Here is a 22,812-nt window from a genome sequence, read left to right on the forward strand (position 1 = left end):
CAGCCATGTTTTTACCCCTTTTTGTTATGGAATTGTTTCTACTTAAAAGAAAATTTATACAAGCATGCAATTATCCCCAAATATATCACACCAATATCCCATTTTTGCCAGATGAATAAAAAGTGACTGTAAGAACCTGTGAACAGTAAACACTGTAAAGTCATATCTAAAACTTATGTCTTACTGCTGCTCACTAACATTCCATTTGCATTGTTTTCTACCTCTTCAGTTTTAAAATTTGCAGTCATTACCAGTCAATGTAAAATTTCCGTATTTAGAAAAATTCACAAATTCATTTATACCTTTCTTAGTAGACAATTACCCAGGCATTAAAAGTAATATAAAACTAACACGATGAATAATCATTTACCACAGGAATTTGGATTGTTGAGCTATGTACAAAAATACCAGTGTAGTTCCTGATGGTGCATAGCAGCATGTGAGCCAGTATCTAATGGGGTCAAATGTTTATGCATTATAAAAGAGCAACTCGTTTGAGCTGGAATGGTCCCGGATATCTTTCGTGAAATTTCTGAGTGAGTAGAACCCAAGTAGCTATCTAGTTTGTGTATATTTAGAGACAAAGGGGAGTTGATAATTATACTTAGAGATATGTGTGTATCTTGTTCAGGAAACAGTGAAGTGTCTGACCTAGCTAAAGAAAAGGATCTACACTGAGACATAGTGAAGAAAAAATGGATCACTGGGGCAGGTCGCATTGCAGAGGATCTTCTGTGACCTAAGAAGACCGAGCAGTGCTTATGCATGTATGTTCCTAGGGTCGTTCATTAATAGGGTTCCTCCAGAACAACCTCTCAGGTCAGATGTGGAAAATACTGGGTTTCTTTACTGTGAGTCTTCTCTAAGACATTAATATGTTACTGGGCATTTTGATTTCCAGTAGGAAAATATAGCATTTCCCAAACCTGTTTGACCCTGGAACCCTTGCTAGGGAAACAATGCATGGATCGAGCCTTCTATATATGTTGGTATCAATCTCAGTCTACAAACTGTGATATATTGATATGTACTGTTGTATAGTTTTAAATGGTGCATTTTATTTCTAGTGTAATCCTTTGTTCCCAGATTGGCAGAAATTCAAGGTCTTTCCATTTTCTCCATGAATGGACCCATGTTCTGGAGTCTTCTAAGGCTAAGGAGTTAGGTGATTGTGGAGTGAGGCATGACATTTATCCACTGTGTCATCTGTGTATGCTGGACATCTGCTGAAATGTCCTACTTGCTCTCTTGTCCCCGGTGACTGGCCTGCACCACTCTTACTGAGACATGTGTTACTCAGATCCAGTGGTTCTCTTTGTTCCTTCCATATGGTCATTCTCATGTTGATGGGAATAACTTCACTGATCTGCTCCATGTTGAGGTGCCAGTGATTCTGTATGAATGTACAATGCCCCATCTTTCTTAGACATGTTATTTAATTGTTCTCTGGGGGCTTCCTTTTTCCCCTTGGTTTCTATTTATGAAATGTGGCGTGTGTTCCATACACCTAATGATCTGAGGCTTTTCCCATGAGGCTTCTACCTAGATCTTTACCTTCTGCCATGCATTGTTTTTGTTTCCTAGGAAACTAAGTTTTCAAAACTCATGAGCCACAAAATGCTCTCTTTTTCTCTTATACGTCTGTAATTTCCTCTCCTCTGAGGGAATGATCTAGCTGTCCCTTAGTTTTTCTAATGGTTAGTTTCAAACCAGCTTTTTCACTCTCCTCTTTCACCCTTTTCAAGAGACGCTTTAGTTTGTCTTCACTTTCCGCCATTAGAGTGGTATCATCTGTATATCTGAGGTTGTTGATGATTCTCCCAGAAATCTTGATTCCAACTTGATTCATCTAGCACAGCACTTCACATGATATACTCTGCATATCAATTAAATAAGCAGAGTGATGATATGCAGCCTTTCTAAATTATGACCCAGTCCTCTGTTCCATGTTCAATTCTAACTGTTGCTTCTTGACTGGCATACAGGTTTCCCAGGAGAAGGTGGTCTGGTACTCCCATCTCTTTAATCATCTTTCAGTTTGTTGTGATCCATATGGTCAAAGGACTTCCCTGATAGCTCAGCAGGTAAAGATACCACCTCCAGCACAGGAGTCTCAAGAAACATGGATTTGATCCCTGGATCAGGAAGATTCCCCTGGAGGAGGAAATGGCAACCCACTCCAGTATTCTTGCCTGGAAAGCCCCATGAACAGACGGGCTGGTGGGCTACAGTCCATAGGGTTGCCTGAAACAACTGAGCACCATGCATACATACAGTCCAAGGCTTTAGCATAGTCACTGAAACAGACAGAGATGTTTTTCTGGAACTCCCTTACTTTCCTCAGTAAATAATGAATAACTCATTGTCTCTGTTGTCTTCTGTGGAGCCCTTTTCTACGCTGACTCTTGAAAAGCCTCTCTTGCTGTTGGGAACTCTTCTTCCACCATATGAAGCAGACCAGTTTTCTTGTTGAAGACATGGGGATCAACCCAGAGCCAACTTCAAACAGCAGACATGTAGCTTACTCCAGGTTGAGCTGCCAACTGATTACAGGTTCATAAGCGATCTTAGCTGAGACCCAAACTGCCAGTTGAGCCTCTACCAAAGTGTTAAAATGAATCATAAGCAAATGAAATGGTTTTCTAACCTATTTTTATTGCATCAATATAAAAATGTATAATACAGTACAAAAAACAATATAATGTGGTAGGAATGAAAGAAGAGATACTTTGGGGGGAATATTTTCTCAAATATGGATATACAGGGTCAAGAAAAACTGAAATGGTATAAGCTGGGACCTTGAAAGGTCTTCTTTTTCACTGAATGATCCAAAGTGGTTTTCTTGGAATAAGTGCCTCATGTTCATTCTTGTGCCAGGAAATTCATTTATTTCTGGATATATCTGAGCATTTAATTCAAACTCAACAAAATCGTGCGAATGTTTTATAACTAAGTGTTCTTGAAGTGAGGTATTATAGGATCAAGAAAAAGGAAGGGTAAAGTGTGATTATGGGGACTGTAATCTTCAGGGATTTAGAATACTGTAGACAGGTCAGTGGATGGACCCATCCTTGATGAGGTCATAGCATCATATTGCAGTTGTACCTTTTATTAAATCATTGTTTCCCTCACTGGCTTGGATTCAAGAGATGGTTCTGTTGTCCCTGATGAAATGAAAGCAAATAGTTGTCTTAGTTTGAGCATGTTCTCAGATATTAGACACATTTAAATGCCTAATTAAATGGACTGTCCTAAAGATTTCCTCAAAGCAATGAGATAAGTGTCATAAAACCAAGATATATGAAAAATATAAAGGGACTAATGTTTCATGTCCTCAGTTTCTGAATCTAAATGCTGCCTTGTAACAATGGACTGCGACCAGTAAGCTGTGATTAGCTAGGCTCAAGTAGTACTAACTCTAATCTCATGAAAACTTCTACTAGCCCTATTAATTGCTTCTTTAAGGATTTATTTTATATCAATTATATATTTAATCTCTACAGCAATCCTAAGATTTAGATATTTATTATTCACATCTTAGAGATGAAGAAACTGAAACTGAGCTAGAATAATTGGCCAAAGTTAACGCAACTGGTAAATAGTGGTACAAGAGTTTCTAGTCTGGAAAGTTATTCTGATATTAGTCCTTTTTTTCTCAATGATGCTGGTTCTTTTCAAACTATTTCAAAGGCACTAGAAACCCGCAGTGCCTCAGGGACCACTGACCAGAAAAAGGAAGGAGAGGGGAATAAACCAGGCAGTGCTCTGAGCCCCTCACCCTAGGTTCAGCCATGGCACATCTTTTATATATGAGTTGCATTTAAAGCTTTATTTTGAATATTACGAAATGCAATAATGTACTGAGATGTACATTGTGAACTGTGGTATTGGAGAAGACTCTTGAGAGTCCTTTGGACTGCAAGGAGATCCAACCAGTGCATCCTAAAGGAAATCAGTACTGAAAAGTCATTGGAAGGACTGATGCTGAAGCTGAAACTCCAATGTTTTGGCCACCTGATGTGATGAACTGACTCTTTGGAAAAGACCCTGATGCTGGGAAGGATTGAAGGCAGGAGGAGAAGGGGACAAGAGAGGATGAGAAGGTTGGATGGCATCACTGATTCGATGGACATGAGTTTGAGTAAGCTCTGGGACTTGGTGATGCACAGGGAGGCCTGGCGTGCTGCAGTTCTTGACCCCAAAGACTTGGGGTCACTGTACTTCTTGGGGTCACAAAGAGTCGGACGGCTGAGAAACTGAACTCAACTGAACAGTGATGTCTCCTAAAGCTGTACTAGTTACTTCTTGAAATCAGAACAGTATCGTTTCTTTAATCTCACAAGTGGGAAACTTCCCATGTCTTGGAGCAGATGGAAATTACTCCACTTACAATGTGATTTGGGCTCTAGGATCTCCCATGGAGCCCTGGCAGCCTTGCTGTCTTTTGCATCAAAGCCAGTTACATTATTCACCTACCTGAAATCTCACTGTTATCAGTGATATCACTGTTATCACAACTCACTGAGTTCTCTCCAAAGAGAGAAGTGATATCTTCTCCAAATATCTTGAGACAGTTTTCAATAAGTAATTGTATCATAGAAACCTGTAATACAATGGGGCAAAAAAAAAGGCATATTACTGTACATATGGCGTAACAGTAAATCACGTTTCATACGTGAATCTGGGCTCTTAAACAAAATGCAAAAGAGGTCTGAGAAATATTCAGACTTGATTAAATATATGTATATATCGATGTATATATATATAATATATATATATCAGTTTTTTCTAAGAAATAACTGATACTTTCAAGAGTACTTTGGGCACACTTTTTAAAATTCTTTTAGTCATTGGGCTAAAGTTATAATATGTGGGCTGGTTTAATAGCTAAAATTTTGTAATGATGGTTACATGCTTAAAACTAGGATGATGTAAGTAGCCCACATATGATGTTTGGGACAAAAATGTATATTATTAATTTTTATTTAGTTTTATTAAAATTTTTGTTTTACTGATAATTTATACATAACATCTTATTAAAACTTATAAAGTATCAAATACAACACAAATTGTGAAATTACTTCAGTGAAGAAATATCTGAAACTTGGGTAGCACAGGTTTCTGTCTGGGGTTGGGAGCTGGATGGGGGTTGTGAAGGAAGAAACCATCTGGAGAGAAAACATGTCTGTCTATCTACATTGCCTTGCCTCACACTTGCTGTCTAGGGGAGCTTGGAGAAGAGCTTGATCTTATTAGGTATGTTATGGCTCTGTTAGGATATTCTGAAATATTTACCTAGCTTCCTCATCCTCTGGCGGAGACACAATGCTGCTGCTGCTGCTGCTGCTGAGTCGCTTCAGTCGTGTCTGACTCTGTGCGACCCCACAGACGGCAGCCTACTAGGCTGCCCCGTATCTGGGATTCTCCAGGCAAGAACACTGGAGTGGGTTGCCATTTCCTTCTCCAGGCATGAAAGTGAAAAGCGAAAGTGAAGTCGCTCAGTCGTGCCCGACTCTTAGCGACCCCATGGACTGCAGCCTACCTGGCTCCTCCATACATGGGATTTTGCAGGCAAGAATACTGGAGTGGGGTGCCATTGCCTTCTCCGGGAGGCACAGTAGAAGCGAAGTATTTTCCTGAATGAGCCACAACTGGCAGAGTGTGGCCAGCGTGTGTGGAGCCTCGGGTGCTCGTATGGCCCAGGCCGCCTAAGATGTGCCGACAGGGACCAGATGTATTGGGTCTGTCATCGTTGTGTGATGATGAACTCACAGTTTGGAGGCTTGCACACCCTCAGTGATGAGGCTGAGAGTTGAACCTTGGCTCTCCGGTTCCGAAGCCAGGTTCTTTTCTATCATATCGTCCTACTCTTACCTCTCTGTTGTTTAATCCCTTGGATGGCAAAGGAGAAGTGACTCAGCTGTTCTCAGTTAAAATACACCTTCCCATGCCCAACCAGAGTAGGACTCTGCCACTCCAAGGCAGTGTAATTAAAATGTGCACTTTAAAACACGGGTTCACCAGCGTTAATACCACAGACTTCAGGTTCAAAATGGGGACTCTGCCCCACAAGGCATAAAAATGAGAGATCTTGTTACCTTTTTGCTGAGGTTTTTAAATGCTGACCTGCCAGAATTAGGCAGACAAAAAAGGCTTGGGGCGAGAGACACGGATAAACGATAAGATGTCATCTGATTGGAGGAAGAATGTTGCTCAATGTTGTGTAACACTCCAAAAAGGTGTCGCAGAAACACTACATTGGCTCTCGGTAGCTGGTCTACAAGCCTAATGACAGAAGAAGCACTTATGAATAAAGCGAGTCATTTTGCTTAGAAAGTGGAAATACAGAGAACGCAGTACATCTTTTCCTACCATGTACACAGTCCATTCTCACAGTGCCAGGCATGAATGCATACAAAAATGTTTCACTGATTTTAATTCCTGAACCAGGTAAGCCCTACTCTGATTAGTTATGTGTTTGTATTTAAGATCATACCCCTGGCGGATTGGTTCGTTATCATCTCTTTCTAGGCCAGTGGATTTCATCTCCAACAGTTTCATGTATTCAGAAGGTGTAAAATGGTCAAGCATTCCATGTTAATAAGATTAGGAGAAAAACACAGTGTCACCAATAAGGCATGCATCTCTCTTCAAACTGGCGTCGAGGGGTATGATCAAGTGAAAGCACTTGATACTGCTCATTATTTCAGATGACACAGCTGTAAACTATAAGCTAATATTTTCCTAAGAGTATGTTGGTTGTGTTTTCTCAGAGTTGAGTAATTATTGCATCATTACCTCTGGGTCGCAGTTATTTTCTCCTCCTCATTTCCTTGATCAATAACAGCAAGCCATTTATCACAAAGATGGGCTGAAAATACGCTTCCTTGGATATTTCGAAGAAAATCCTTATGTAGATCAGAAAAATACATATTATTTTATGATAAGTTCAATGGAGAAATTGCAAAGAAAATATTTAGTTGAAAAATTCAATTCAGTCTGCAATTCCTTCACAGCCACGCAGACTGATTCACAGCAGAGCTTGGCTGTGATTCTCCACAGCCTTGCACACTCAGAAGTACTGGTTGGATTTTCCCCAACTAAAATGAGAAGCCTAAAAGTAGAGTCTAGGCTGTAGTGAGAATGAGGCTAAAGCTCCTTCTATCACCTGGAGCTTACTCTTTGTGTACATGTTAACACAATAGTGCAGACTGGCAAGGTCTGGTGATAACTCACCCGAAATCCTATTTGTTTCCTGAAAAGAAATGCACGTACCCATTTTGTTTGTTAACTTCAGACACAGTGCTTGCTCTGAATTCAAGAAAGAGAAGTTCTGAAATAAAACAAAACTACACCCCTACATGCTCTTATACACATATGAAGAGAAAACCGGAGGTATGTGTGCTCTTTGGGAAAAAGCTAGTATCGAAATCGCTTCGATCTTTTTCTTTAAAAAAAAAAAGAAATATATATATATATATAAAAGTTCAGTTCTACAGACTTTTAAGCAGCAGGTGTTAGAAATAAACCAAAAGCCCCAATGGGTAAACTACACGTTACCCTTACAACTCTTTGAATGGAATATATCCTCCCCAAAGAGGAAACTGAAAATTTACATACATGGCAACTTCACACCTGTGGGATAGAATATGCAAATGTAAGCTTCCTAAGTGGAGGCCTGGAAAGTTTATCCTGATGACCAAGTCTTAATATGATAGAATGGGGCCTATTAAAATGGATGAAGTTGTAAACTGTTGTGCAAGCCTGAGGGGAAATGATTGCATTGCCTTGCCAGTTTCAAAGGCACAACTTGGTTCCACTGGTCTTAATATACAGCCTGACTTCTCTGAAGAGTATCTGCTTCAGGCAGTGTTTCTACGGCAACTGTCATGATTATAATCCTGTCAGCGTTCACTTGTTTCAGTACTTATTGAGCTGCTGTTTGTGTCCGGCACTCTTTTGAGTACTGAGGATAGACTATGAAGATAACGTACCGAGTCTCAGTCCTCTCATACTTTTTCTTGTGATTGGTATACAGTACCCAATCATGGTCATTAGGTTTTCACTCTGCTTCTTATGGAGTGTCCACAGTATATTGGGAGGGAGGAAGCACTCCATTTCAGTTCAGCCGTTCAGTCCTGTCCTACTCTTTGCGACCCCATGGACTGCACACCAGGCTTTCGTGTCCATCACCAACACCTGGGTCTTGTTCAGATTCATGTCCATCGAGTTGGTGATGCCATTCAACCATCTCATCTGGCTTTGGCTTCTGGGAGTCTGGGGGTGTGCAGCAGGCCCTTTGTGGTTAAGCCAGGACATGACTCATATGGAATATGCCATGGCTATTTGCCATTGGCCCTCTGTTTATAGACAGTTTAAGGGAAAACTCAATGTGGTTCTGACGATGTATTCACTTCTGATTTAGACCACCTCTGTGGTTGCTTGGACATATGGTATTATCCAGGCCAAAGGTGCAAAGTTGGATTCCCCACCAAGATCAATCAACTTTAGGAAGAGAAAACTCTGGGATTGTCTAAGACCTGTGCGCTTATAGCATGGAAACAGGCAAGAGCCTAGTAACTCTTGCTCACAAATCAAATCAGTTCCAAGTGTGCACCTGATAGAGGGTAGCACTCTACTTGCTATTTGCATACCTAGTGTGTATTATGATGGTGCAGGTGTACTAGGGCTCACCTCTAAGTCATATCTGCACTGTTGCTATTATCATGCAATCGAACATTAACAGGGGACAAGGAAACACCTCATGTTATTTAGTTTCTAAGATAATTTTAACAACCTGTCTATAGTGATTACTACATCAATATATTTTTCTTCATAGCTGCTCACAAGTTCCAAGATGGATTGATTAATTTTTTTGTTTCTGTTCTGTTATCGCCCTGGTAGAAATTTAACTACACGCTTGTGATTTAGCTGTATCATTTCAAACTCTGTCTATTTTTGTATAAATGTATGGAACTTTTCCAAATTCCAAACTGATTTTGACTGTTGGACTCACTTTAAAAATAAGATTTTTAGATGGGGCATATAGTAAAACTGGTTACCATGTAAATATAACCTCGGGTGGTGGGTTAAACTTACTGATATTAACAAAGGTTGTTAAAGATGGGAAGGGAGAAAAAAGGAGGAAAAAGGGGGAACAAATGGTGGAGACATCCCTACACTAATTTTAAAGTAAAAGGCATTGTTAGACAGGGGAAGGTAGGATGATGTAGTGATCAGAGATTTTGGTGGCCTCACTAAGCATTTTATGATTCATTGTAAGAGAAATGGGCTTCCTAGGTGGGGCTAGTGGTAAAAAAAACCTGCCTGTCAATGCAGGAGATGCAAGAGAGGCAGGTTCAATCCCTGGCAGGAAGTTCCCCTGGAGTCGAGCATGGCAACCCACTCTAGTATTCTTGCCTGGAGGGTTGCATGGACAGAGGAGTCTGCTGGGCAACAGTTAAAGGGATTACAGAGAATCGGATGCGACTAGGCGACTAACACACACACACACACACACACTCACGAGTTTACCATAATGAGTAAACATCTGTCTTGCATCCATGCTAAGTTGCCACAGCCGTGTCCAGTTCTGGGCACCCTCATAAACTATAACCTGCCAGACTCCTCCGTCCATACGACTGGAGTCGTATGCCAGTCCCTGTTCCAGGGGATCCTTCCAACCTAGGGATTGAACCCAGGTTTCTTGCATTGCAGGCAGATTCTTTTACTGTCTGAGCCACCTGGGAAGTTACTTCTGTTAACTGTTTCCAAAAGCTTAAGATGAATTTTATTTTGGAAATGTTGCCTTCATTAGGAAGGTGATGAGGAAGTCATCCAAAGCTGGAAGCTTGTTTTGGTAAACGCTCAACGTGGTAAGTGGGTATTTTGAAATTGATTCTTCTTCTTCATGGAGTGTTCAGGAGCCAAGATGTGCAATGAAAAAGGAAAATATCTAATGTATGGGGCTCATAACATTTGAGGTACCTTCCTTTAATTTTGACTTTGTGACGTGTTTTCCGCTTTTCAGATCCTTCCTCTCTTATGCCTATTATGTTTCTTGGGCATTCATAGTGAAGGACCAGTCATACAGCTTTAGACTGACTCTGCGTGTGGACGATGCTCAAACTTTCCTTACCTTTAAGACCGACGATACTACGAGAATGCATTCATCATCCAAGTTCACTTTGTGTCCAGCATTGAGTTTGTTCCTCAGGGCTATTGCGGATTTTATACTGGCTGGTTTTCTGAAGATGCCTTCTGTGAACGGCCCTTTTTGATTGATAAAGGAAAGCATCTCCTATAGGGAAGGAAAGAGAAGAAAACTGTGGGACATTTCCTGTCTAGTCTAGAAGCCCAGAGCACAAGCTTGCTCCTGTTTTGACAGAGCTGTGGTATATGAGGGTACAGTTCTAGAACAGCACCGAAGTCAATTTGAAATTTTTACTTCAGTGTCTGTAAATATATTTTCTACCCAACAATAAATTTGAGTCATACACTGAAACATTTTAAACACTTGTGTAGTCAGATTTTCTGTTTCAGTGAATTTACTGTATTAACTGTCTCTGCTTTGAGGCCTTTGTAGATTCACCCTCTCCTCCTTCACCGCTGCCTTCTCATTATTCCCTATTAGAGGTGCTCTTCCCTGAGTGTGGAAATCTTTTTGCCATATTCACGCGCCATTTGTTTATTCCCCTTCCAGGGACTGTCCACCCCATTCATTCCTGTTTCCTGTATTCCCTCCCCTCAAACTCAGGCTCAATAGGCCCCTCCTCTCTGATCTCATTCCTTTCTCATCAGCCTCTCTAGCTCCTTTTCCTGTATTTTCATGTCCTCTGCTGTCTGCAAAGTTAGAGAGATAACAGATATTGGAGCCAGGTGTTTCAAGGATTGTGGAATCTGTTATGCTCCTCATCCACTGTGTGACTTTGGGCATAGCACGTTCTTGGGTGAGGCTCTTTTGTTTTTCATTTATGAAGTGAGGGTGGTGATAGTCATGGCTACCGCCTAAATTTTCTATGAAAGCGCAAGGTCTGGGGTAGTAGCTAGCACATAACTGGTATGATAAATTTCTCCATATATACCATAAAATTCCCTGCATCTAGTGTAGTGCTTGGAGAGAGGGTAGACAGTGAACAAGAGTTAATGCTTACACTTCAGTACACTAGCTTGATATAGCACAGTCCAAACTCTGTGACTCTCTTTTGACACATTCTGGCAGGATCAAAGGATTCATCTGTGCCAGAGGATGCCTACTTTATGCTTAAACACTTGAGTTACATATCAAATCCGCGTGAGACATTGTGAGTCATAGGGCGAGCAGACTCAGCTGAAGGAGACTTGAGACTAGTGTGGACTTCAAGGGAGGAGACCAGGAGACAGTGTGAGGATGAGGTGGACTCTCAGAGCTTCTTACACACAGAGTCTGAAGGAGAGTTACAGGGCTCAAAATAGCCTGGAGCGAAAACTCCCCTCCAGGTCCTCCCCACCGTTCTATGCAAAACCAAGAGCTCTCTCACCCAAAGAAAAAAAATGGACATTGGGTTGAATACGCCCGGCTCCCAGCCGGTCCCAGCCTCTGGCCGATCTCCAAAATTCCTTGCCCCAGCTGTTGAAGAGATAACTACTCTGAACAACCTTGCAGAAGAACGGGCGCCCTTAAGACGGTAGCTTTCCACATCCATGCCTACATAGATTTCCTCTTCTTGGGTAAGGGCAGCAGCTCCCTAATCTGACTGCTGCCCCGTCTCGCCCCATTAAAGGTGATCTGTAAGGTGCCCGGTGTCATCCTTTTTCTCAACCTCGCCTTCTCTAACTGCCTTACTTCACAGAGTCCACGTTAACTGGTCTGAGCTGGTATAGATGGATGTTTGTTGAAATCGGTGGAATGGATGAGAGTAACTTTTCATCTTGTATTTGCCTTCTGACTCTGCAGTACCTAAATCAGATCTTTTTTTTTTGAAATAACATTGTGAAACTTATCGGACAAAGCCAGACTTCTTCATGTGGAGTAGATTGGGAAGAGAACACTTGATCTCTGCGAACTCCCCTCCTCAGGAAGGTTACAGAAACCAAAAGAAGACCTACCAGAATTGGGGTGCGCAGGGTGTCATTATCACATACATCCTCAAGAGGAGCTCCAAAGAGCTCTTTTTGCTTTCTGGGTGGTAGAGGTGGGTGTTGGTTGTCCTCGCGCGTCCTGGGGCGACACCAAAAGGCCCAGTTTTTGACAGAAGTCTTACTAACTCTCTTCTTGTCTGAATCAAATGTAGAAGAGAGATTTTCAGTAGTAGTAGCTTAGCTGATTTAGCCTATTTCCAACACTTACATTCAGCAGCATATTCATGGCAGAGGCTGAAAGAGAGAAACTGAACCATTTGTTATATAGAATTCCCCACATTCTGAAACAGGCTAATTGCATCCTTGTGGTGTTAACATGTTCTTCTTCCCCATATTCTGCAAACCTAGAGGCGTGATCAGACTCGGGGGTGATTCCCCCTGTGACAGTCTTCCCCAGACAGTGCCATCTATTCCCTTTGCCCTGTGTCATGACGCACTTAAGCTGTAGTTATACGGGTTTCCTAATGGTAAGTATTATCAGTGGATTCCGGTATCAGATCTCATTTTAAAAGCCAAAAATATTTAATATTCAAATCAAGCAGCATTTGGATATCATTTACTTTTGTAGTAAGTTTCCTTCCTCGGTTCAATTACCTGTTTGGCTTTCTGAGTACCCAGTCATGCCCAATTTTCTCCCATCAAAAGAATCGCCTTTCATGAGACATCCTGCCTGATCCTGCTTTTCAGTCAGCCTCTGGACCTCTCCTCTGGGAGGCCACACACCTCAGTCAACTCCAAGGATGACTTCCTGCCCTCAGGGTCTTGGGAAGTAGTCATTAAATGCAGACTATGTTGTAGGATTACAGCTGGCCATTTGTCTGTAACACCTTACTCAGCTAACCCAAGGATGAATGTTAACTACCACAGCCCCTGTCAAAGGAATGCAGATGAAGGGCTTTTCAAAGAAAGAGTGATCAGCAATGAAAAATGGAGTTCAGAGTTTCTCATGCCCAGCTAAGAATGTTTCCCTGATATTTGCTCAATAAACCTGCTTAATATTTCCTTAAATAACCTGCTTAAGTAACCAGCTAAAGAAGTCAACAGAGGAGCCAAGTTGTAGAAAAACCAACAGGAGAATGTAACCAAATATTTTAAAATGCCCATCCACTTGTCTGTTCTGAGACAGAGTGAGTGCATCACCATGTCCTTTCAAGGGACTGAACCACTTGTGGTGCTGGGTGAGAGAACTAGAAGGCTCCTATTCTGCCTCTTAATTGGATAAGTTGCCTAAAACTCTTTGAGCTTCACTTTGCTCAGACTTAACAGAAATGATGCTGCTTACACCTCACTGGACTACCTAACATCATGTACTACTCATCACAAGACATGGCACACAGCAGCCTTAATAAAGGTAATTTCCCTCCTTCAAAGGGCCTAAGGCCGCCTAGACATCAGTCACCTCCCCCCAAGCAGACTCCACCCCCATTCTCCATTTGATTTTGCAGCCTCCAGAAGGTGTACATGCCTGAAGGAATGCCATCACTTTGCCTTAGGTTCCTCCTGCCCTGACATTCATACTGCCATCATTTTAAAAGGAGATAATGAAGAAAGCAAATGCATTCTTAAATTCAGGGAGAGATTCTCCTAAATAATATGTGCAAATGTTTAAAAAAAATACATGTTTATATGGGTTGCGTTGCTTTATGCACCCTGGTTTCCCTACTCTTAACCTGATTCTGTTATTTCTAAGCTACCCACAGGTATTCATATATTCCAAATGTATTAATTCATTGTTCAGCTTTAATAAGAATACTCTTAGGAAGAAAGCTCTATCAGTTGTTACAAAGGTCTATGTCCAGCTCGTCTATAAGCATAGATGGAAAGCAAAATAGACATTAAGCCCTGTACTTTTATTATCAGGTCTAGATGGACCTTTCGTTATGTACATTGGTTGGTGTTAGAGTTCTTGTTGGCTCTGTGACCAATACAAATATATAGTATAGCCAGGAAAAGTACGGTGCTCAGTTGTTAAGTCCTGTCCAGTTCTTGCGACCCCATGACTATAGCCTGTCAGGCTCCTGTCCGTGGATGTCCCGGATAATAATACTGGAGTGGGTTGCCAGGGACTGTTAACAGGTTAACTTTATAACCTCATCTTTCTTAAGCAGTGCTGGCAAGATTTAGGTTAGTGTTTCCGCATGCTCAAATTAGGGTTTGAACGTTAAGAAGTGAAATTTTGAAATGTTGTGGGTGTAGAAAACAACTATAAGAAGACAAATACTTTCAGTAGAAATTCTATTCTGGCCCGAATACTTCCTAAATTAGTAGGACATTTTATTCAGATAAAGAAATGTCCATGGGACAACACTGGAGTGGTATCAGGGATCATTGCGAGAGGAAAGATTTTAAAACAAACAGACAGACATATAAACATTCAGTCCCGTTCCATTTGCAAGCTGGGTCTGAAGCAGAATGGAAAGTGAGCTTGCTGTGGAGGTAGAATCGAGAGTTCAAGTCTCAGGGGCGGTCCTAAGACGGCGGAGGGAATAGGATGGAAAGATCACTTTCTCCCCACAACTTCATGGGAAGAACATTTGAGCCTGAGCAAATTCCACAAAACAACTTCTGAATGCTGGCAGAGGACATCGGGCACCCAGAAAGGCAGCCCACTGTCTTCGAAAGGAGGGAAGAAAAAATATAAAAAGAGGGACAAAAGAGGTAGGGACGGAGATCTGTCCCAGGAAGGGCGTCTTAAAAGAGGAGAAGTTTCCAAACACCAGGAAACAGACTCACTGGCAGGTCAGTGGGGAGTTTTGGAATCTCAGAGGGCAACATAACGGGGAGGAACGCTAAATGAATAAATAAACCCCACCAATTACGTGCCTAACAGCAACTTCCAGCAGAGAAGTAGTCCAGACACTCACATTTGCCACCAGCAAGCAGGGGGCTGAACAGGGAGGTCTGGGCTGCATTGTAGGCACCTGGCCTGAATGCCCTGAGGGCAATCTGACCCAAACTGGGGGATAGCCAGACAGAAAGTAAAAAGAGAGAGAGAGAACTATCCTGGGAAAAGCCCTAGCCTAAGGCACTTCCTGGCCCACTCACAGAACAAAGGACTGAGCAGAGGAGAGCTAGCTGGCTGTGCACTGGCTGGAGACAGGGAGGCAGGCGGGGGCAGCCAGAGCCAGAAAGGGGCAATCTCAGCCCCAGAGGGGCATCCTCTACAAAACTGCAAGCAGGCTCCCATTTGCCTACCAAGGCTTCTTGGGATTCTGGGTGGTTGACATCTGCAGAGAGGGTCGCAGCCAGGATCAGCTCCCCAGGAGAGACATGGCATACCTGAGACGGGCACACCTGCTGCCACCCAGGAAACCGAGCGGCTGGGATGGAGGAGGTGATAAGACACACCACACCTGGGGGTGGCTGTGCTCGCCAAGCACCTGGTCGCCTGAGCTGCTCGGACCGGGGAAGGGCACAAGAGGCAGGTCCAACTGAGTCTGAGCCTTTGTGGAGTACCTGAGAAGCAACCTGAACCTGAGTGGCTTAGACCTGGGAAGTGCACGCAACCCAGGGCCCACCTCAGACAGTTCCAGGCAGAGCAACCTGGAGCCTGAGCAGTGTAGACTGGGAAAGCACACACACCGTGAGCGGGGGCAAACCCAGTGCGGCCGGGACCTTGTGAGCATACGCCAGTGATTTGTTTACAGTGTTCCAACCTGCCCACAGCACGACTGAATCACTTAGCCTAAATGAGTGACCACCTTCGATCCCCTATGTCAGGGTGGAAATTAGACACTGAAGAGACCAGCAAACAGAAGAAGCTAAAATAAACAGAGGGAACCGCTCTGGAAATGACAGGTGCAACAGATTCAAACCTTGTAGTTAGCACTGACTACATTGGAAGGGGCCTATAGATCTTGAGAAGTGTAAGCTGGATCAAGGAACTGTCTGAAACTGAACTAACCCCACACTGCCCACAACAGCTCCAGAGACATTCCTAGATATATTTTTACCATTGTCATTAAAATATATTTTTTTTTTACTTTTTAAGTCCTCTGTTACTCCTTTAATTTTCATTTTGATAACCTAGTATTATCTTGCAGAAAAAGGACCCTATTTGTAAATCAAAGTACATTTATATATTTTTTATCATTTTTTGTGACTTTTCTTTTTTAATATTGTATTTTGGGGAGTGTCACGTTTACTCTAGACTTTTAATCTGTGCTTTTTGGTATTTGTTATCAATTTTGTACCTTTAGGAACCCAATCTTCTCTACCCATTTTTAGGTGGGAGTGTGATTACTGGCTTGATGGCTCTCTCCCCCTTTTGACTCTCCTTTTTCTCCACCAGGTCACCTCTATCTCCACCTCACCCTTCTCTTCCCTGCCCAACTCTGTGAATCTCTTTGTGTGTTCCGGGCTGTGGAGAACACTTAGGGAACTGATTACTGGCTGGTTCTGGTCTCTCTCCTTTTGAATCCCTGTTTTCTCCTCCCGGTCACCTCCGTCTCCTTCCTCCTTCTTCTCTTCTCTGTGTAACTCCATGAACCTCTCTGAGGGGTCCAGACTGTGGAGAGCACGCAGGGAATTGACTACTGGCTAGCTTGCTCTCTCCCCTTTTGAGTCCCCCTCTTCTTCTCCTGGTCAACTCTATCTCCCTCCTCCCTCTTCTCTTTTCCGTCTACTCTGTGAACCTCTCTGGGTGTCCCTCACTGTGGAGAAGCTTTTCATCATTAACCTAGATGTTTTATCATTGGTGCTGTACAGATAGAGAAGTCTCGAGGCTACTGTAAGAATAAGACTGAAAACCAGAGGCAGGAGGCTTAAGTCCAAACCCTGAGAACACCAGAGAACTCCTGACTCCAGGGAAGATTAATAGAAGAACTCATCCAAAAGCCTGCATACAGTGAAGCCAAGCACCACCCAAGAGTCAACATTTCCAGAGCAAGACATACCACACAAATTTTGCAGGAACTCAATAACATAGCCCTGAGCTTTAATATACAGGCTGCCCAAAGTCACATCAAACCCACAGACATCTGAAAACTCACTAATGGACACTTCATTGTACTCTGGAGAGAAACCCAGCTCCTTCCAAGAGAACATGGATGCAAGCTTCCCTAACCAGGTAACCTTGAGAAGCCACCCACACAACCCCAGCCACAGTGAGGAACCTCCACAATAAAGAGGAATCACAAGCTGCCAAAATACAGAAAGGCCAACCCAACACAGCAATCTAAAGAAGATGAAAAGGCTGAGAAATACTCAGCAGGTAAAGAAGCATGATTAATGCTCACCAAACCAAACAAAAAAGGAGCAGACAGGGAGTCTAGCTGAAAAAGAATTTAGAGTAATGATAGTAAAAATGATCCACAATTTTGAAAACAAATTGGAATTATAGATAAATAGCCTGGAGACAAGGATTGAGAAGTTGCAGGAAACGTAACAAGGACCTAGAAGAAATAAAAAAGAGTCAATATATAATGAATACTGCAATAAATGAGATAAAAAACACTCTGGAGGGAACCAGCAGTAGAATAACAGAGGCAGAAGATAGAAGTGAGGTAGAAAACAGAATGGTAGAAATAAACGAAGCAGAGAGGAAACAACGATAAAGAATTATAAGAAATGAGGACAACCTCAGAGACCTCTGGGACAATGTGAAACACCCCAACATTTGTATCATAGGTGTCCCAGAAGAAGAAGACAAAAAGAGAGGCCATGAGAAAATACTCAAGAAGATAGTAGTTTAAAACTTCCCTACAGTGGGGAAGGAAATATTCACACAAGTCCCAGAAACCCAGAGAGTCCCAAACAGGATAAACCCGAGGCAAAACACCCCAAGACACATACTAATCAAATTAATGAAGATCAAACATAAAGAACAAATATTAAAAGCAGCAAGGGAAAAACTACAAATAACACACAAGGGGATTCCCATAAGGATAACAGCTGATCTTTCAATAGAAACTCTTGAGGCCAGAAGGAATGGCAAGACATACTAAAAGTGATGAAAGAGAAAAACCTACAACCCAGATTACTGTACGCAGCGAGGGTCTCATTCAAATATGAAGAAGAAATCAAAATCTTTACAGACAAGAAAAGCTGAGAGAATTCAGCACCACCAAACCAGCTCTCCAACAAATGCTAAAGGATCTTCTCTAGACAGGAAACACAGAAAGGGTATATAAACTCGAACCCCAAACAACAAAGTAAATGGCAACGGGGTCATACTTATCAATAATTACCTTAAATGTAAATGGGTTGAATGTCCCAACCAAAAGACAAAGACTGACTGAATGGATACAAAAACAAGCCCCCTATATATCCTGTCTACAAGAGACCCACCTCAAAACAAGGGACACATACAGACTGAAAGTGAAGGGCTGGAAAAAGATATTCCATGCAAACAGAGACCAAAAGAAAGCAGGAGTAGCAATACTCATATCAGTTAAAATAGACTTTGAAATAAAGGCCGTGAAAAGAGACAAAGAAGGACACTACATAATGATCAAAGGATCAATCCAAGAAGACTTAACAATTATAAATATAATAAGTATGAAAGGGGAAATTAACAGTAACACAATAATAGTGGAAGATTTTAACACCCAATCACACCTATGGATAGAGCAACTAAACAGAAAATTAACAAAGAATCACAAACTTTAAATGACACAATGGACCAATTAGACCTAATTGATATCTATAGGACATTTCAAGCCCCAAACAATGAATTTCACCTTTTTCTCAAGTGCACACGGAACCTTCTCCAGGATGGATCACATCCTGGGCCATAAATCTAGCCTGGGTAAATTCAAAAAAATTGAAATCATTCCAAGCATCTTTTCTGACCACAATGCAGTAAGATTAGATGTCAATTACAGGAAAAAAAACGATTAAAAAGTCTAACATATGGAGGCTGAACAACACGCTTCTGAATAACCAACAAATCACAGAAGAAATCAAAATATGCATAGAAATGAATGAAAATGAAAACACAACAACCTAAAATGTATGGGACAGTGTAAAAGCAGTACTAAGAGGAAGGTTCATAGCAATACACGCTTACCTCAAGAAACAAGAAAAACGTCAAACAAATAACCCAACTCTACACCTAAAGCAACTAGAAAAGGAAGAAATGAAGAACCCCAGGGTTAGTAGAAGGAAAGAAATCTTAAAAATTAGGGCAGAAATAAGTGCAAAAGAAACAAAAGGGGCCATAGGAAAAAAATCAACAGAGCAAAAAGCCGGTTCATTGAGAGGATAAATAAAATTGACAAACCGTTGGCCAGACTCATCAAGAAACAAAGGGAGAAGAATCATATCAACAAAATTTGAAATGAAAATGGAGAAATCCCAACAGACAACACAGAAATACAAAGAATCACAAGAGACTACTATCAGCGACTAACTTGGAAGAAATGGACAAATTCTTAGAAAAGTATAACTTTCCAAAACTGAACAGGAAGAAATAGAAAATCTTAACAGACTCATCACAAGCACGGAAATTAAAACTGTAATCAGAAATCTTCCAGCAAACAAAAGCCCAGGACCAGACGGCTTCACAGCCAAATTCTACCAAAAATTTAGAGAAGAGCTCACACCTATCCTATGCAAACTTTTCCAGAAAATTGCAGAGGAAGATAAACTTCCAAATTCATTCTATGAGGCTACCATCACCCTAATACCAAAACCAGACAAAGATGTCACAAAAAAAGGAAACTACAGGCCAATATCACCAATGAACATAGATGCAAAAACCCTTAACAAAATTCTAGCAAACAGAATCCAACAACATATTAAAAAGATCATACATCATGACCAAATGGGCTTTATCCCAGGGATACAGGATTCTTCAATATCTACATATCAATCAATGTAATACACCACATTAACAAACTGAAAAATAAAAACCATATGATTATCTCAGTAGATGCAGAGAAAGCCTTTGACAAAATTCAACAACCATTTATGATAGAAACCCTCCAGAAAGCAGGAATAGAAGGAACATACCTCAACATAGTGACAAACCCACAGTAAACATATCCTCAACGGTGAAAAATTGAAAGCATTTCCCCTAAAGTCAGGAACAAGGCAAGTGTGCCCACTCTCACCAGTACTATTCAACATAGTTTTGGAAGTTTTGGCCACAGCAATCAGAGCAGAAAAAGAAAGAAAAGGAATCCAGATTGGAAAAGAAGAAGTAACTCTCACTGTTTGCAGAATACCTGATCCTCTATATAGAAAACCATAAAGACTCCACCAGAAAATTACTAGAGCTAATCAATGAATATAGTAAAGTTGCAGGATATAAAACTAACACACAGAAATCCCTTGCATTCCTATACACTAACACTGAGAAAACAGAGAAATTAAGGAAGCAGTTCCATTCATCATTGCAACGACAAGAATAAAATACTTAGGAATATATCTACCTGCTTCCCTGGTGGCTCAGAGGTTAAAGCATCTGCCTGCAATGCACGAGACCTGGGTTCGATCCCTGGGTTGGGAAGATCCCCTGGAGAAGGAAATAGCAACCCACTCCAGTATTCTTGCCTAGAGAATCTCATGGACAGAGAAGCCTGGTGGGCTACAGTCCACGTGGTTGCAAAGAGTCAGACATGAGAAACTTCACTTTCACTTTCAAAGAAATAAAAGACCTATATATAGAAAACTATAAAACACTGATGAAAGAAATCTAAGAGGACACAAATAGATGGAGAAATATCATGTTCATAGATTGGAAGAATCAATATAGTGAAAATGAGTATACTACCCAAAGCAATCTATAGATTCAATGCAATCCCTATCAAGCTGCTGCTGCTGCTAAGTTACTCCGTCATGTCCGACTCTGTGCGACCCCACAGATGGCAGCCCACCAGGCTCCCCGTCCCTGGGATTCTCCCTATCAAGCTACCAATGGTATTTTTCACAGAACTAGAACAAATAATTTCACAATTTGTATGGAAATACAAAAAAACCTTGAATAGCCACAGTATTCTTGGGAAAGAAGACTCGAACTGAAGGAATCAACCTGCCTGACTTCAGGCTCTATTACAAAGCCACAGTCATCAAGACAGTATGGTACTGGCACAAAGACAGAAATATCGATCAATAAAACAAAATAGAAAGCCCAGAGATAAATCCACACACCTATGGACACCTTATCTTTGACAAAGCAGGAAAAAATACACGATGGAGGAAAGACAATCTCTTTAAAAAGGTGGTGCTGGGAAAATTGGCCAACCAATGAATGAATGAAAGAATGAAACTAGAAAACTTTCTAACACCATACACAAAAATAAGCTCAAAATGGATTAAAGATCTAAATGTAAGATCAGAAACTATAAAACTCCTAGAGGAAATCATAAGCAAAACAGTCTCTGATATAAATCATAGCAGGATCCTCTATGACCCACCTCCCAGAGTAATGGAAATAAAAGCAAAAATAAACAAATGGGAACTAATTAAACTTAAAAGCTTTTGCACAATGAAGGAAACTATAAGCAAGGTGAAAAGACAGCCTTCAGAATAGGAGAAAATAATAGCAAACGAGGCAGCTGACAAAGAATTAATCTCAAAAATTGACAAGCAACTCCTGCAGCTCAATTCCAGAAAAATAAACCACCCAATCAAAAAATGGGCCAAAGAATTAAGCAGACATTTCTCCAGAGAAGACATACAGATGGGTAACAAACACATGAAAAGATGCTCCACATCACTCATTATCAGAGAAATGCAAATCAAAACCACAATAAGGTACCATCTTATACCGGTCAAAATGGCTGATATCAAAAAGCCTACAAACAATAAATGCTGGAGAGGGTGTGGAGAAAAGGGAACCCTCTTACACTGTTGGTGGAAGTGCAAACTAGTACAGCCACTATGGAGAACAGTGTGGAGATTCCTTAAAAAACTGGAAATAGAACTGCCATATGATCCAGCAATCCCACTGCTGGGCATACACACCGTGGGATTGCTGGTGGGATGATCTGAGAGAATAACATTGAAACATGAATATTATCATATGTGAAACAGATTGCCAGTCCAGGTCTGATGCATGAGACAGGGTGCTCAGGGCTGGTGCACTAGGATGACCCAGAGGGATGGGATGGGGAGGGAGGTGGGAGGGGGGCTCAGGATGGGGATCACATGTACACCTGTCGCGGATTCATATCAATGTATGGCAAAACCAATACAATATTGTAAAGTAATTAGCCTCCAATTAAAATAAATAAATTTTTTAAAAAAGAAAAAAGATTGCCAGGAGAAATATCAATAACCTCAGATATGCAGATAACACCATCCTTATGGCAGAAAGTGAAGAAGAACTAAAGAGCCTCTTGATGAAAGTGAAAGAGGAAAGTGAAAAAAGTTGGCTTAAAACTCAACATTCCAAAAGCTAGGATCATGGCATCTAGTTCCATTACTTCACGGCAAATAGATGGGGAAACAGTGACAGACTTTATGTTTTTGGGTGCCCAAATCACTGCAGATGGTGACTGCAGCCATGAAATTAAAAGATGCTTGCTCCTTGAAAGAAAAGTTATGAGCAACCTAGACAGCATATTGAAAAGCAGAGACATTACTTTGCCAACAAAGGTCCGTCTAATCAAAGCTATGATGTTTCCAGTAGTCATGAATGTATGTGAGAGTTGGACTATAAAGAAAGCCGCTGCTGCTAAGTCACGTCAGTCATGTCCAACTCTGTGCGACCCCACAGATGGTAGCCCACCAGGCTCCTGTCCCTGG

The 22,812-nt window shown here is 41.4% G+C and overlaps 1 protein-coding gene across 1 annotated transcript in view; it reads right to left on the bottom strand.

The window, feature by feature from the left end:
* Window positions 1–3,033: 3,033 nt before the first annotated feature.
* The window catches only part of LOC138082236 (rho GTPase-activating protein 20-like), a 53,268-nt gene continuing 33,489 nt past the window's right edge, over window positions 3,034–22,812 (bottom strand). The window contains 6 exon segments of the mRNA XM_068975531.1: window positions 3,034–3,155; window positions 4,477–4,603; window positions 6,099–6,285; window positions 6,799–6,908; window positions 10,139–10,300; window positions 12,088–12,257. Of these exon segments, the coding sequence (XP_068831632.1) occupies window positions 3,034–3,155; window positions 4,477–4,603; window positions 6,099–6,285; window positions 6,799–6,908; window positions 10,139–10,300; window positions 12,088–12,257 (878 nt within the window).

This window comes from Capricornis sumatraensis, chromosome 7, assembly GCF_032405125.1.
Source record: "Capricornis sumatraensis isolate serow.1 chromosome 7, serow.2, whole genome shotgun sequence".
NCBI lineage: Eukaryota > Metazoa > Chordata > Mammalia > Artiodactyla > Bovidae > Capricornis > Capricornis sumatraensis.